The 16,913-nt window shown below is 53.8% G+C and overlaps 1 protein-coding gene across 1 annotated transcript; it reads right to left on the bottom strand.

Moving 5' to 3' along the window:
* Positions 1-4,096: 4,096 nt before the first annotated feature.
* On the bottom strand, positions 4,097-10,353 carry MEX3A (mex-3 RNA binding family member A). Its single transcript, XM_081494342.1, has 2 exons — positions 9,831-10,353; positions 4,097-6,247 (listed from the first exon to the last, which is right to left on the bottom strand). The coding sequence occupies exons 1-2, from the start codon at positions 10,282-10,284 to the stop codon at positions 5,139-5,141; spliced, it is 1,563 nt and encodes a 520-aa protein (XP_081350468.1). The 5' UTR covers positions 10,285-10,353; the 3' UTR covers positions 4,097-5,138.
* Between the last annotated feature and the right edge of the window lie 6,560 nt (positions 10,354-16,913).

Here is a 16,913-nt window from a genome sequence, read left to right as displayed (position 1 = left end):
GCCAACCCCCAGGGCAGGTGGAAGAGGGAGGACAGCATGGCAGAGAGGGGGTATCTGGAAGGAGAGACAAAGGAAACCATCAGCGGGTACCATCTGGTGCCCTGGGCCCCAGTGCCAAGAGCTGAGGTCACTCCAATGCCAGGGGTGAGGGGAGGAGGCAGGGGGAGATGTTTAAGAAAAGGGGGAGTCAGGGCCAGCCCCGTATGTGTGTGCTGGGGAAGGGATTTTAAGCCTGGGAGGTGGAAGGCCTAAGTCTTCCATCCAGATTTCTGTTTGACCCTGAAGAGATGATGCGGTGTGTCGGGATGGATTGAATCGTGCAGATTGATGGGAGGGTTGAGCTCTCAGCTCTGCCCTTTCTCCATCAAGTCCAGAAGCTGGCTTTCCAGGCAAGGTCTAGGTGGGCCTGCCTCACCTTCCCCTGTTCTGCAATGCAGGGTCGAATGAGGTCTCCTGGGGCCCCAAGGAATAGAAGGAGGTAAATGGAGAGAAAAGAGGGGTTGAGTACTTGGAGACCCAAATAGGGAGCTGTGGAGAGCAGATTGATAGGAGCCATCCACTTCATGCAAGGTAAGCAAGGTCACTCAGAATGACACTAGAGAAAACCCCACTCACCCTAAGGTGGTTCCGACCAACGTGCCAAGAAAGAAGCCTGAGCCTTAAGTAATAATACTTTTAATAAAATTAAGTTCTTAATAGCACATTTAATACATTAACCCTCCCCCTTCTTGGTTTCTCTGCATTTTGTGCAACATCACTTTGACTTGATTATTCATGGGTCCGTTTTGTTTCCCGCCTTTATTTTGCTTTTGAAATGGTTTTCCTGGTGGATTTGTAATGTGTCTTCACTAGATGCCTCAAATTAAGTCTGACCACAATCCTACTCTACTTTCTACAGTGGAGAGACCATTCCCCCTGCCCCAGGGCTGTCTCCCCCCACCCACCCTACCCCACCCGCACCCTTGAGCAGGGAAGAGGAAGCCCTCCCCACCCCAGACGCTACCTTCCCAAACTAGCGGGGTTCCTAGGACAAAAAGAGCAGGGGAAAAGTCTGTCCCTGGGTGGGGTGAGAAGAGTAAATTGGGGAGGAGATATGTTTGGGGTCTAGGGCCAGGGAGGGGCATGACAGAGTCATTAGTGTCATGGAACTTCTTGCCAAGAGTCAAGAGGCCTCTACACCCCCTTGGACAGGAGCGAGGGTGGGGGGACCAACCTGATTACAAGCTGGGGTTGGAAGAAGGCAAGTGCTTAAAAATGAGTTGATTTCTCACAAGCAAAAGCCAAGCTCCCCAACTTTTTGTGGGGAGGGTCAGGGTACAGCAGATGACCTCTAACTGAACTCTTACAGATGGCAGTGAACTAGAACAGATGGTTAGGGTTGGGGTCACCCAAAGTCCCTGCTGCAACCCCTGACTTTGTACCCTTGGGGGCCAGTTCTCCCAGGCCTTCAAGGACAGCGTCTCCATTCCACCCCAGTGGGTGGCAAATCCTTGGTATCTAAGAGATAATAAAGCACTTCTGCAAATCTGTAAAGCACAGTGCAGCTTTAAAGGAGACTGATTATTGAGATCATTCTTCCACCTGCTGCCATGGAGGTCAGAAGCTAAGCGAATATTGGGTAGGAACAAGAATGGGGGACAGATACCCTCCAGTCCCCTTGAAGCTCTGAGAAAGTAAGAAATGTGTGCATGTGTGTCTGTTGGTGGGACGAACTACCAGGCTCTTGAATTAATCAGAGGTAGAGCGGATTGCAGTTACACTTCAGGAAGGACTTCCTCAGTTAGGCCTGGGAGAAGTTGTCTCTGGAGGGTTGAAGCTGGGCAGTCTTCCTCCTCTCAGAGAGCCCCAAGAGGACATGTTTGGAGTAAGGGCTGCCCAAAGACAGGGAGCCAACCATGCTCTCCCGCCTCAGCTGTCCCTAGCCCAGCCCTCCTCTGGTTGAAATGATCAGTGTTCATGCTTTCAAAGACCCTGGGAACTGAGCCCCTCATCTATTTGTCCTAAAATTTAAAAATCCAAGGATTCTTAGAATCAACCCCAGCAGACTGGAAGGAAGCTCCCAACCATAACTAGCAACCTGCTCCACCCTGATATCTGAAGATGGGGGGGGGGGCAGGCTCAGGGTGGACTCAGCCACTTCCCTCCTCTATTTTCCTTTTCGTTATGACTTTTATACATTCTACTGGACCCAGGGGCCCTCGATGCTACTAAACTTTAAGCTATCTGAATATCGTCTACTAAGTAACTAGTAATTCTTTCTCTTTGTCTCTAGGATTATATGAAATAAATTTGAATTATTATTATTATTATTAATTATTATTATTTTGTAGTATTCTTTTCTTTTAAACCCCTCGGTTTTTCTTCTCTCTCATTTTTGGTTAAAAAAAAAAAACAAACAAAAAACTATTTCTCTTAAATCTCACACCTCTCTGAGGGTTCCCATAGGCCTGCTAGGCCTCAGTTCTGGACTTCCCCACCTTACTTGCCCCTGGGACTGGACAGGGGAAGTGGGGGGGGGGACACCCCAGGATCCTCAGTCCCACTGCTTCTTCCTTTCTCCTTAATCCCTTTCTTTGTTTGGCTCTGCTGGCTCCCCCAAAGGGGAGAGGGAGAGGGAGGGGGAGCCTTGGGGGTGAAATCCAATCTACTTGCAGGGCCCCAGAGGGACCAGGTTCCCCTAGTCCCTGTCTCCACAAGCCATCCCAGGATGCTCCCCCGGAAAAGCAAACGACATTCCTCCCCAAAAAAATGTGGGGGAAAAAAGGAACGTAAACCAGAACATATATTAAAAACATTTTTTTAAGATTTAACTCTGAATACAAATGTATTTTTTTTTCTTCTTCTCTCCCTACATATATTCTAAACCTTCTAAAGTTTTTTTATTTTTTTAAGGATCACTTTATCATAAAATAAAATATCCTTTTCATATAATAAATTACCTAATAAAAAGTCTTTTTTTTCATATTAGCCCAGGTTCTTTGCTACATTTATACGGTAATAAATGCCTTTATTAAAATAGAATATTAAATTATAAAGAACTGCTTTTTTTTTTCTATTTTTGTTTTCTCTCCTCTGTGTTGGTCGCCTATCTCGCTCCCTCTCATGCTCTTTCTCTCCTCTATTTTGTCTCTCACTATGTGTTTTGTGTTGGTTTCTAGGTTTGGCTCAATTAGTAAGAGTGGGATTGAATTTTCTGAGCCCCCTAGTGTAACAGTCTTCCGCCTTTGTGGGTAGAGTGGAGAGGGGGAGGGGATCGACAGACAGACATTCCATCTTCCCACCCCCCTCCCCACCCACCCCCCCCCCCCCCCCCGGCGACAGAGGGGTGCCCATTTGGTTTGGTTTCTATTGTACAGACATCTCAGGATGGCTCACATTGGCGGGAAGGAGGGAAGTTGTCACAGGCCAGTTTTCCTGGCTGTGACCTCCTTCCGCTCCCCTCCCTGGCTGGTGGTCTGGAGGGGAAGGCTGAGGAGAGGTGAGTTAATTCACAACAGGAGGAAGGAGAGGAGGAAATCCCCTCTGTGCCCCCATCCCTGCACCCCCTCTCCATCCAGGAAGAATGGGACTCCCGAGCCGTAAGGCTCAGAGATCACTTAGAACAGTCCCACCCTACTATATACAAGAACATCCTAGGACCCCCCCCCGGGACTCCCATCCCCCATCCCCTCGTAGCCCGGCCAGCGGAACCAGGAGGGTAGGAGGCTGGTGATTGCCCCAAGTGAGCAGTAGGGAAGCAGCAAAGGGGGTGCAAGGCCTATAATAATACATGATTCTTAGAACAGGCCCAGCTGCACCCCAATCCTGCTTGGCTCTGGAGTGACCCCTCTCTGAAGACAAGGTCTCTCCTCAATGAGTGAGACAGAGACTTCATGATTAATTTGTTAACAAGGCTTCAGGTCAGGTCCAGAGAGGGGCGCAGGGAATGAGGCACTGCAAGGGAGGAGGAACCCTCCCTCCCTCCAGCAGCCTCTCCCACTGCCTCTTTCCTGCTCCCCAAGAGCAGACACACTACCCTGGCTCTCCCCCTCCCACCACCAGAAAATCCAGCCCCCAAACTGCTCCCTAAATGTAATGCCCAAAGATGATAAAGGTGGAGGTTTGACCCTTTATGTACCCCAGTATTAGTCCCCTCTTCAAATATTCACTGAGAACAGGGAGGGATACATTCTATCAAAAATTTGAGGTGTTTCTTTGGAGGAGGAGAAAAGTGGGCCTCCAAATGACAAAGAGGAATTGAGGGGACCATCAAAATGTTTTTCCCTCTGCCTCTCCCCAGGGGGGTAGTGTCCCCAAAGCTGGGCTGGATGGAGCAGGAAGGAGAGGGGAGAAGGGAAGAAAGAGAAGAGCAAGACAGGGCTGGCTGTGACAGCTGGCAAGGGGAAGCAGAGAGAAGAGCTGGAGGAGAGAGCAAAGGAGAGAGGAAAACCCAAAGAGAAGGATGAAGGGGAGGAGTGGAGGAAAAGCAGAGGAGCACCCCTCTCCAGATTCCTCTAGCCCAACTTTGTGGGGAGAGACGAGTTCTGAGCCCTTTATTGACTGACGTACTTCCTCCCCTTCCCCCTCAGAAAATCTATTCAGACTTCTGAAAGGGCCCCAACCCCCTCATACTGCTGGAAGCCCAGGAATAAATCCCCAAACAGAATACAAGGTGGTGGAGGGTCTAAAGGGTCGTGGTTGGAGGTCAGAGGTCAGGACCAGAGGCTTGGGGGTTGTTGGAGCACCTCTAGATACAGATGGTAATTCTCACTCTCCCGCCCGTTCCCCATCCCCTCCCTAGTGGAAGGGGTAGTGTGAGGGGGGCGGGCAGGGAGTCAGGATGCCTTAGCGGCCACCTCTGGCAAAACAGAAGTTTCTCTTAGCTGCTTCCGGATTGAAGGGTGTGTTGAGGTATCAGAGTTGTAACTCTAGTAAAATTTCCGGCCTGGCCCCCCTCCCAACCTTTCCAGGACAGGGGGACCAGAGGCTCTGAAAGTGGCCCCGCCCTCCAGCCACCATCGCCTCCCCTCCCCCCTCCCCAGCAAGCGAGTATCTAAGCACCTTGCTCCTCAAATCACTGATTTGCAAAAGGCCCCAGTGGAAAACAGCTCCAGGAAGGGCCCCTGGGGAGCAGCCCCAGGAGGCCAGGGGCCAGGGGCTTAGGAAAATATTCGGATGGCTTGCGTGGCTGTGATGTGGCAGACGGGACACTCAGGGTCCGTCCTCTCACAGATGCGTACTGCACACTCCATGCAGAACAGGTTGTGTCCGCAGGGCACCAGTGCGGCAGTCACCTCACTCTCGAAGCACACCATGCAATCCCGCCCGCCGCCGGGGCTCCGCAGGCCTCCCCCACCAAGTTTAGAGAAGCCCTGGAGCGGCTCTCCCGGCGGGCGTCTCGGGAGTCCCGCCAGCTCGGGCCCCGCGGAGGCGGCAGGAGAGCGATGTGCTCCCGGGGGCCCAGCGCGGGCCTTGGCGGAAGAGGAGGAGGAGGAAGAGGCGGAAGAGAAGAGCACCGAGGTGGGCGTGGCGTTCTCCTGGCCCGCCCAGAGCGGGGGGCTAGTCTCGGCCACTCCGTAGTACACGTCCTGCTTGCCCACGCCATAGCCAGGAAACAGGTAGCCGCCATAGCCAAAGTCCCCTCCCTGCTCGCCGAGGCGCGGGGCCTCAAAGCCCGAGTCCACTCCGCACTCGCCGATGCAGCCCAGGCTGTTCTGCCGGAAGGTGGAGAGGGGCTTGCAGCCGGAAGGGTGCACCCGCCAGGCCTCCGAGTAGCGGCTATCCAGAGCGGCGTCGGGACTCCCCGCCAGGAAGTCGTTTTCATTGTTGTACTCGAGGATCTTGCCTGTGCGGACCGCGATGTGCGTTTCGATCTCCTCGCGCGCACGCTCCACGTTCCCCGGGGCACCAGTGATCTCGAACACCGGGTCGCGGTCCCGGCTTGGCGTGATAATGTACGTGTTGGTCTGCTGCTGGATGCGTTTGATGGTTGCCCCCTTGGGGCCCACCACCAGTCCCACCACGCGATAGGGCACCCGCACACGAATGGTCACTTGGCCGGGCAGAGCAGGCGCCACTCCAAAGGCGGCGCCCGACTTGTTGCGCGAGGCGCGGATCATGGAGAAGTGCTCGGCCGCTGAGATGATTTCCCGGCGGGCTGTGGCCACGTCCTCCCGCCGCCCAGTCACCATGAACACTGGCTCCTCGCCTCGCACGGGCGTCTTGATGTAGGTGTTGGTCTTGGCCCTCAGAGCCTTAATCTTGCAGCCTGGGATAGGGAAGGGAAAAGAGAGATAAACTCACAAGGCAAGAAGGTTTGTGCTGGAACCAACAAGCTCCTGCTCCTACTCTGATACCCAGCCCACCAGGAACCTCTCTCTATCCTTAGGAAACCCTCCCCCCACTCTAACCAGAACAATTCACTGACTGTATCTCAAATCTGTCCAATGTATCTATCAACCACAGATTGCAAAATGTCACAACTTTCCCTTGAATTCCATGTTGGACCTCCAAATTCATGCACTCTTTGAAATCCTGAAATAATCACTGACCTTCCCAGACAAGCTGCTAACCTACTCACTAACTGCTCGACAACCATAGGCTGTTTCCCCCAATTTCTCTACTGATATCTGGCTACTCACAAACTTCCAAATCGCTCAATCACCCGCCCTGCTCTGCAACTGCGATCTCCAGTCTGTCACTGACCCTGATCTTGCCTCAGAAGCCTACAGTCTACTCCTCACTTGATCTCCATGCATTACAAGTGTCTTCCAGTCTACACTGTGACGACTGACCCGCATCTGCTCCCATGCCTTCCACCCATTAGTGTCTCTCAGCTGGTCCCAAATTCACAGCAAGTTGTCAGCAACTCATGGAGTGTGGGAGGTCGGGAAGGGTCTGAGAATCAGTTTTAGGAAGGAAAGAAGGATAATGATGTGTGAGGGACACAGTGCCTGACCTCATGGACACTCCTGCCACCCTGTCCCCTGGGGCAGGAGAGCCAAGTTGGGCTGCGGGCTGAGTAGAGTTGGGGAGAAGGTGTTCTGGAGCCATACTCCTGCTTTGAAGGAGTGGGTAAAAGCTGAGAGGCTGGGGAGAGAGGCAGGAAGAGAAAGGAGAATGGCCCAGACAAAGCGAGACAAAGAGGGAGAAGGGGAATGGAAAAGTGAGGGAGGCTGGGATGGCCAGACTGCAGCCTAAAGGTGGCAGACCTTGGCAGCTAATGGACAAACCTCTCTCCTCCTTTTCTAATTCCCTCTCCCTGCCACACAGAACCTCAGAGACTCACGTTTTCTCAAAGCACACATGCTACATGTGTGTGTTTGTACACACACACACACAGACCTAGGAGCCGCTGTGCAGCTTGCCTTTATCTAAATGGTACTTGTGGTGCAAGTCTAGTGCACACTTTCACATACCCCTCTCCCCCATACACATGGATTCCCCGTGTTTCATCTTTTCATCCAGCCCACTCTTCCATCCCCATCATTCCCAGGACACATGCAGCACATTCCTATACACCCCTGCCCACAACTTTTGCCCCCATTCACATTTAGACATTCATACCCGTCTCCATATACACATTCACAGTTCCCTTTCTCACTCCCCAACCAATGCCAGTGGTCCTAGTTTTCTGACTCTGCCTAACCCTCCAACCATAGGCCTGAGGTGAGCTCATCTTTTTTTCCCTCTCCTTCCTCCACTCCAGATGGCTTCTTCTCCAAACCTACCAGATTGGCATGTGGGAGGAGAGAGTGGGTTGGGGGCAGCTCTCCTCACCTTCAAGAGACCTTAGGAAGGAGAATTTGCTCCTCCCTTTTTGTCTTCAGACCTCTTGGCAGTTGAGAAGTCCTACCTGTTGTCAAGCCCACATCCTTGCTGCTTTAATGTCAGTAAATGATTGTTCTGTTTGGGAGGCATGGGGGGCGGGGGCGGGGAGGGAAGGAACAGTTAAGACCCTTCTCCTACAACTTCTAATTACATGGCATCTGATAGGCACTTGGGTTCTGGCTCTAAGTTTTGGGCCCCTAAACTTACATGAGAGCTGTTATAGGTGTCTTTGGGGACTGGAATTGGGGTGAGGAGAACAGGCCAGGTATAAAAGTAAGGAGAAAAGCTAGAGGCCTATAGATGCAGAACTGGTAGCGGATCTCGTCCTGCATTTCCCAACCCTGAAGAAGCATCTCTTGAAGGGAAGACCCACTTGGCTTCACCTTCCTAGAGGTCAAATAGAGCAGTACTGACACCACAGCAGGAGAAGGGAGGTTAGACAAGAGAAAGGACTTCCATTTCCTTAAGGAGTGAGAGGGAGGCTTGTCTTCTCTGAATAGGAGAAATCCCCCTACTTTTATGAGAGACAGGCCCATCTGATGCGGAGGCAGAAGAGGAAAGAATGACTCCATGAAATTCCGGGGGCCTCCCAAGACCACCCCCGCACCCAAGAAAAGATAACAGTGTCCCCACCCGATTCCAGGGCTCTGGGTCCCTAGTTTCTGACAACAAGAGGAAATCCAACTTTTAAAACCAGAAATCTCAAGAGATGGGGTGCCCCAGGGGGATGAGGGCTATGCCGGGGAGTGGCATCTTCCCTTCCTCCATTCTGGATCTCCCAGCAAAATCCCCCCAACCCCTCACACTTCGGGTGGATGAGGTGCGATGTGGAGTAGGGGCCCCCCTGACTTGCCTCCCCTCTTCCCCAGCCAGCAGCCGGCCTCCTCCTTCACTCCCAGCCGGAATGCAGCTCCTCTATTGTTCCCCACTGTGGGACAGCTCCTCCCCTGCTCCTCCCCCACCCCACACCTCCCCAGTCCAGCCCCCTTGCAATTTCCAAATCCCGCCCCCCCACTCCCCTTTGGGAAACTGGGAGAGGGAAGGGTCCCCAGGATCCCGTCTGCTCAATCTGGACCCTTACCAACACTCCCACCCCCACGCGCCCAGGGATGCTGGAGCAGAGGAGGGTGTGGTATCAGACACTCTACATTGGATTAATTCTGTACCCACCCTACCCCCCCCCCCAACAACACACCGGGACCCATGCCTTCCACCAAATCTCCAGGTGAAGGTTCCTCACCCCTCAGCACGCCCCTTCCCACCCTGTCCTACTCTCTCACTACCAGAGACCCCTCTCCAGGCCTCTGGCCCCTTGCCGTGGCCAGCCCAGAACAAAAGCCTGAGAGGGAGGAGAAGGGGTCCACAGCGGGACGTGGCACTTTGTTGGAGGCACCCCTTCCAAAATCCCATAGACCATCCAACTTTGGTGTGTGGGTGACCACACGACTCCCTCCTCCCAGCAGCCGCCGTTCCCCACCTCACCCCCAGGCTGGGACCCTCCCATGAGCCACACCCCCTTCCATTCCTACACTCAGCCCAACAAAGAGACAGATACTCAGTCTGCCTTCCCGGGCCAGGTCTCCCCCAAAGTCCGTAACTCCGGGTGGCTGGGGGTCCCAGGGGTGCCCCCTCCCCAAACCACTAGCAGACGCCGTAGTTGGGGCTTCTGAGTAACTCTTCTGCACATTCGGCCAGTTTTTCTGGCTACGAGTGGACACCCCCTCCGGACAGCCTCCCCGGATTGGAAAACCGATCCCCCTCCCTTTTCCCTCTCTCCGAGAGAGGATATTTCTTTGTCTAAGGGCAGAGCCCTAGGGAAGGAAGGATCTGGAGGACAGTTCCAACTAGGGGGGTAGCAGGGAACTTTGAGGCACTTCGAAATCAGGGTAGGGGGCGGGTCCCCCTTTGTGGGGAAGGGACAGAGCCAGAGGCGGGCAAGGAGGGAGGAAGTGAACTTTCCGTGCTAGGGATGGGGTGCCCCCCAACTCCAGTCCCTCTCCGCGGTCCCGGCGCCCGCTTACCTTGCCTGCCCACGATCTCGGCCACGTGCTCGGAGGTGGGCACTGGTACACACTCGGTGGTGTTGCTGCTGCCCTTCAGGCGCAGCTCGGCCTCTTTGTAGAGAGCGCAGAGCTTGGCGTCGCTGGCCCCTTTGGGGGCGGTGGGGGGCTGGGGCGTCTGCGCCGCGGGGGCCGCCGTCGGGGCGGCCGGGGGCGCCGCGGGTGGCGGCGGCGGGGCCGGCTGCGGGGGGGCGGCCGGCTGCGCGGGGGCGCCGCCCCCCCCACCTCCCCCGTCCTCACCCGCCGTGGGGGCGGGGGGCTCCCCCAAACCCAGGAGGCAGAGTTGATCGAGAGCCAGCTGAAGGGCGCGCTCGTCTTCCAGCAGCCCTCGGTCCTTAGCGCTTCCCCCGAAACATCCTAGTTCTCCAAAGCCCCCATTTCTTTCCATTATTCCAGATACCACTAGACTAGGCATGGCGAAACAAAAGCTGGGGGAGAGAGAGAGAGGGAGAGAGAGAGGTGGTGGAAGGGAAAAGGGGAGAGAGGAGGGGAGGGGAGAGGAGAGGAGGGGGGTGTGTGGGGAGGGGGGAACAAAGAACTGGGGAGGGGGGAAGAAAGCGAGATAGAAAGATAGACCCTCCCTCTAAGCCCCCCTCCCCAAACACCCTGTAACCCGACTCCCCTCGCCCCAGCCCCCGGGGTGGGGGTGGGGGGATAGAGAAGCAAAACCGAGAAAGCAGATCTCCTCTCCTCTCCGGGGGTGACGGGGGGGCGGGGGGCTGCGGGATCTCTGCCCCCACCCCTCCCGCCTCGGTCCCGGGAGTCTCTAGACCCCACCGTCCAGACGCCCCCCTTAGGCTCCCGCACCGAGCCCCAGTCCAGGAGCGGCGCTCAGTGGCCCCCAATAGAGCCCAGCCCCTTCCAGCGCTCAAACTCTTTTGTTTTAAATGAACTGGATGGAGCAGCATGGAACTGACGGGAGGGGGGCGCGCCGGGGGCGCCCGGGGCATGCCGGGAGTTGTAGTTTCCCGCCCTCGGGGGCGCGGGGACGAATTCCTTGACCCGAGGAAGATAGGGATGTGCCTTCGGTCTTTACTCGCTGCTGGGAGGCGAAGCTGGGGGTGGGAAGGCAGTCGAGGTCCCTCATTTTTAAAGAGGAAAGAAGTCAGTGTACAGAAACGGAACGGGTTGAAAACAGGCTAATGGAGTGTGCCCCCCTCCCAAAACGGGCTCCTTCGCGATCCCGGCCAGTCTTAGGTCCCTCTTTCTTATGGTAATGAGGCGGGGGGAGAGGGCGGGGAGCTGTCCCGGCTGGGTCACTGCGGCTTTCTCTCGCTTTCTCTCCCCTCTTCCCCCTCCCTGCCGCGCTCCCTCTCCGCTCTCCGCTCCCCCCTCCCGTTCTCCCAGAGTCGATCCCGGCTCCGGGCCGCGGGCAGAGGTTCTCCGCAGAGCAGACAAAGCCCGCAGCGGCGATGCGGGCTGAACACGGCTCTGCGCGCTGGGGGGTGGGGTGGGGGGCCAGGATGGGGTGCCGAGTTGGAGGGTGGGACCCCCTGGCAAAAGACGGGGTCCCTTCTTCCCCAAGCGGCAAGCCATCCTCCTTCCTCCCTTCCCTCCCCCCAGTCTCGGAGATCAGAGAAGCACCGACTGGGAGGTGAGTTAGTTCACATCCTTCTGATCAGTGGAGGGGAGCTGGGAGGGCTGTGGAGAAATGAGGTGAGGAGGATGAAGGGGTGGAGAGAAGTAGGGGACCGAGAGCGGGGAGGCAAGGGAAGTCTTAAAGGCATGATAGGAGTTAACAGTTTCGGGTGAGAGCCACGAGCTTTGGGTGCGACGGAAGGAGGAAAGAAGACACCGGGTGGAATGGAGACCCAGACTTCCTCAGGCCCGGGCCATCCGTTTAGCTTGGGGGTGCTCTGTTCTTTAGCCGTCACCATCATTCCACTTTGCCTCACCCACCTCTCCCCCATTGAAAACCCACTAATTGAGCTCCTTTGACTCTGGAAATTTGGTGAAAGTAACAATCAGTTTTTAAGCCTTGAACTGGAGAGCTGGGTATTTTTAGGGGAGTTTGTGGGAGTTGGAGTGTAATGCAATCTTTTCTTCTCCCCTTATCCCATAGCTTCGGCATTTCTTTTGTCACCTTTTTTGTGCCTGGGTCTTTCCCAGTGGGAGAAAGAATGGCACCGCGACCTGAGGGCTTGAGGACAGTCTTTTAAGAAGAACTTCTCAAAAGAGTTTGATAAGAATGGGTGGGTGTTCTTTTCTGGAGTGCCTTGGAAACCACAAATCTGAGCTAGTTTGTGAGGTAACGTCCTGCTTGGAGGCAGGGGAATGGGGGAACAGAGGAGATGACCTCATAGACCAGGCACTGTGAGGCTGTGAGGGCTGAGCTGCGAAGCCCAGTTCCCTAAATTGATTCTTGGAAAGAGTAAATTTGCACACCAAGGGGAGGGTAGGAGACAGGATGGAGGATCTCAGGAGGGCATGGGAGTTGGCTTACTGTGAGTCTCTTGCTTTGCCCAGCGGGAAGATCCAGGGAAGGGAAGCCATGACAGAGAAACCCCGGAAGGCCCCAGAATTGGGGATGAGATGCCCTCTGGATCAAGGATTTAACAAAGTTAGCAACAAACCTTTTTGTGGGATTGAGTGCTCCTGCCTCTAAGCAAGAGTGAGAGAGGAAGAATTGGAGAGATGAGACCTTTTGGGAGTGGCTGTTCCCTGCTCTTGTCCACTCTCCTACCCCAGGAACCCAGGTTGGGCGACCTGGGAGCCATGGGGGAAGCCTCCTGCTCTGTGGACCAGGTGACTATTTTTCACATTATCAGAAATCGCAGACAGTTGTGTAGGTCTGACTGTGTGCCAGGCATTTTTGTCACCAGCTGGTCAAAGCCTTCCCGTCCCCACCAAAAGGAGATTCCCCCTAGACACCCACCCCTGAATTTTCCCTGCTTCCACTTTTCTCCCCACTAAGCTAATTAAAGCAGGAGGTTAATGACCAAAGAAGCCTCGGGGATTTGGCCAGGGAGGAAAACAAAGATCAGAAACAAGTATATGTTAGTGGGGAGGGGACAGCTACTGAATGCAAAGGGGTTGACTAAAGGACGGGGATTAGATGAAGGGACAGTCCCTGCTGGACCCCCTCTCACTGATCCAACAAGGACTAATCAGCCCCCCAGGGTGTATTCATGTGCCATGGGTCCACCCTCAGGGTCCCATTGACTCCAAATATCCAAGGCAAGAGAGGTACTTGGCACCTGGAGGGCAGGCTGTGTGTGAACACACTTAGGTCTGGGGCATGGGTGTACACACAGAGGTGTGTGCCTCCAAACTGTGTGGGGGTACATTCACCTACAGGGGACCTGCTAGAGTGCCCAGCAGCAGAGGGGGTGTGGGGCGTGCACCTTGAGGAGGGAGGGCTTTGTTGTTGTTTGGCTGAGGGGCTTGTGAGATCTTAGTTCCCAGACCAGGGATCAAACCTGTGCCCTTGGCAGTGAAAGCTCAAGTCCTAACCACTGGACTGCCAGGGGGTTCCCTATTCTGAAGTCTTTAAATAACTTATTTGATGAGTCCTTTGAAATGGCAGCCCATTGCAGTATTCTTGCCTGGAGAAGTCCATGGACAGACAAGCCTGGAGGGCTACAGTCCATGGGGTTGCAAACAGCTGGACATGACTGAGCAACTAACACTTCCACTTTCTTTCTTTCCTCACTCCCAGAAGTGGGTGGCCTCCTTTATTCAGGGGACTCCCGTCATCCACTGACATGTTGGCCAAGTTAAGTTTCTGTCCAGCAGCTCTCGTTTTCCTCTCCCTCCGCCTACCCAATCTATTTATTATATTATTATTATTTTTAGGTCGGGTGGGGGCTGCACTGGATCTTCACTACTGCTCATGGGCTCTCTCTAGTTGTGATAAGCGGGGGCTACTCTTTGTTGCAGTGCCCAAGCTTCTCATTGCAGTGACTTCTCATGTTGGGGAGCGCCAACGGATTTCAGTAGTTGCAGCCCGCAGGCTCGGTATTTGTAGTCCTAGAGCACGAGCTCAGAAGTTGTGGCGCTGGGCCATAGTTGCTCCGAGGATGTGGAATCTTCCCAGACCGGGGTCAAACCCGTGTCCCCTGCATTGGCAGGTGGATTCTTACCTATTGTGCCACCAGGGAAGTCCCTGCCCACTCAATCTAGAATTATGACCATGAGGACTGAAGGCCTTACTTAAACAATTTTGCTTAGAAATACATAGCTATGCCGCCTATGACCAGAAAGGTGGGTAGGTGGCATATCTCTCCCCTTCAGGACCTTGGAGGACAGGACTGTGTGTCTCACCTTTGTCACTGTGTCCCACCCTGGTCCCCCAGTGTCCAGCACACAACCCTGCTCAGAGCAGAAACTCTGTAAGGGTGTGGTGAGTGAAACTGCACATTCTAAGCATCATGGTGTAAGAGGAAGGAGGTGGCCTCTGCAGCCAAACGTGCTGCTTGTTAGTTCTGCATCTTATTTATTTATTTGTTGGTTTTTGGCTGCACTGGGTCTTCGTTGCTGCACACGGGCTTTCTCTAGTTGCAGTGAGTGGGGGCTACTCGTTGTTTGCGGGCTTCTCACTGCAGTGGCTTCTCTTGTTGTGGAGCACAGGCTCTAGGTGCACAGGCTTCAGTAATTGTAGCACTCAGGCTCCGTAGTTGTGGCTCGAAGGCTTTAGAGTGTGGGCTCAGTAGTTGCAGCACACGGGCTTAGTTGCTCCATGGCATGTGGAATCTTTACGGACCAGAGGCCGAACCCATGTCCCCTGCATTGGCAGGTGAATTCTTATCCACTGCACCACCAGGGAAGTCCCTGTTATGCTTCTTGAGCAGTCAATTACTGCTGCGCTTCGATTGCCTCATCTTTCAAATGGAAATAATAAGCCAAGTTCCTAACAGTGTCTGGCTCATTTTAGATGTTCAATCAATGTTAGTTTTGGGGCCCCGGTTGTTCTGTGCTGGCAATTGACTTTAGCTAGACTGTGGTCTTCATTAATTAATTTTAATGCATTCATTCAGCTAACTACTTCCTATTGAGTTCTCAGGACGTGCCAGGCACTGGAGGAGATCCTGACCTACCATGAGTCACCTGAAGTCAGTTCTGGATCTAGACTTGCAGAAATAAGATCATCCCAAACAAATAAACAGAGAGATCCAAACTTAATTCCTGTTGAGCCCTGGAATGCAGGCAAACTCTATATGTCTCTAACACACACACAGCCTCAGGCCTGAGGAACAGAAATCCCTGTAGAGTTGTTGAGTTGGCGATATGAGCATATGTGTCTATGTGCAAGCTGTATATGTGTGGGTGTGGATGTGTACACACAGGTCTGGCTGCAAGGCAGGAAAGGTGACCTAGTTGAGAGTGGGGTGGCCCAGAACTCCAGTGGAGGCTGGAGGACAGGAGTGGGATGTGTGATCCGGACTGTGCTTATCTCTGTGCATCTACGTCCCTTCTCTTCTTCTAGCAAAACTAGGCACCTGTTATTGCTGTCCAGGCACCAGGTATCAAGGGATGGGGCAGAAACCTAATGCCCGCCCCTCCCTTGTCCTATTCTCAGAGCCCCTAGGGAGGGAGGCAGACACAGGAGGCTACCACCAAGGCTGCCCTTCTAAGCTGGTTGGTCCTTACAGAGATTATCTCACCTGTGTCCCTGCTGCTCTTGAGAAGCCATCTCTGTCTGTCCTACTGAACCTCCTCTACTAAACTTTATGGGGTTTTTGTTTTCTTTTCTTAATACTCCTCCCTTATGGGAAGTCTACCTTGTGATCTAACATCATCCTTCCTGCTGAGAGTGCAGCCAGTATTCCCTCCCTCTGTTGGGTGTATTGCTCAAATACACCCAACTCATTAATTTCCATCAGTAAGAATATATTGGGTAAAATTCTGTAGGACACACAAAAGAAATGACAGACTTGCTCTCTGCCCACAGAAAGACACAGAAACTAGCCTATCTGACCCACAGAACATGGTCAAACAGGAATAAATGTGAGGGCAAAACAGTCTTTGGGACTTGGAGGGCTGCAGAGTTTGGAGAGAGGAAGCCACTCTGGGTCCTCCGCTGTGGACCCAATCTCCAAGGGCTTTGCCGCCCAGCCTGAGGTTTGGACTTGGACAAACAAACTCCTCTCTTCTCCTCCTCCAGTACCACTCCGGAACTCCCCCTAGCAGGTCCCCTGCCCTCTCTGATTTCCCCAGGGAGAGCAGCTCAGAGGGGCTGGGCAGAGCTAGGGTCCCCAGGACAGCTGGCTGATAGAGCCCCACTGGGATTCAGGGCTGGACCCAGGCGTCCCAGAGGCGGGTGATACCGGAGCTGTGACAGTTGGTCCCCAGATTCCTCACCCAGTGGCGCCAGCTCTGGTTTCTCAGGCTGAGGGGGGGGGGCACCTGGTGCCAGGCAGGGCTGGGTATTCTCTTGGGGCAGGGAAGGGGAGGCAGGAAACATGTTCTTGGTAGATTGTTGGGGAAGGATTTTTTCCAGTGCCCTCTCTGTGCCAGGCACTGTGCTGGATACTAACAGGTTGATACTGAAGCATAAGACACCACCTGGCACAGGTGAATGAATGGATATAAAAGACATACTCACTGTTTAGAATGTCATGGGGGACTAGAAACTGAATGAATGAGTGAGTGAGTAAATGAATGAATAGATTTAGCAGTTGTCTCATGGCCTTGTTTTACAGAGAGCAAGAAGACCAAGGCCCAGAGAACCCAGGTCCTGTGACTCTTGAGCCTTCTGTTTCATCACGCTTCCTTTTTCAGGAAAGGGAAGAGGAAGTTAGAGAGGGGTGGGAAGGGACTTTCTATTTCCCGAGTTTCCTTATTGCTAGGCTCTCTTCTTTACATTTACAGACTTGATCTCATTTCTTGATCTCATTTAATCCTCTTCACAACCCTGTGAGATTGGAATTGCCATCTCTGCTTAGCATCAGGGACCTAAGGCTCGGAGAGATTAGGTAACTTGCTCAGGTCATACAGCTGGTAAATGGACACTCCAGTGTTCAAGGCCATATTTGTCTGACCCCAGAGTCTAAGAACCCAGAGGTAAACAGTGATACCCAGTGAGTAGTCTGGAGGCCCAGGAGA

The sequence above is a fragment of the Giraffa tippelskirchi genome, chromosome 5 (assembly GCF_054371585.1).
Source record: "Giraffa tippelskirchi isolate mGirTip1 chromosome 5, T2T-mGirTip1v1.2.pri, whole genome shotgun sequence".
NCBI classification, from domain to species: domain Eukaryota; kingdom Metazoa; phylum Chordata; class Mammalia; order Artiodactyla; family Giraffidae; genus Giraffa; species Giraffa tippelskirchi.
Note: the sequence above shows the minus strand (reverse complement) of the source record. Positions and strands in the feature narration are given on the sequence as shown.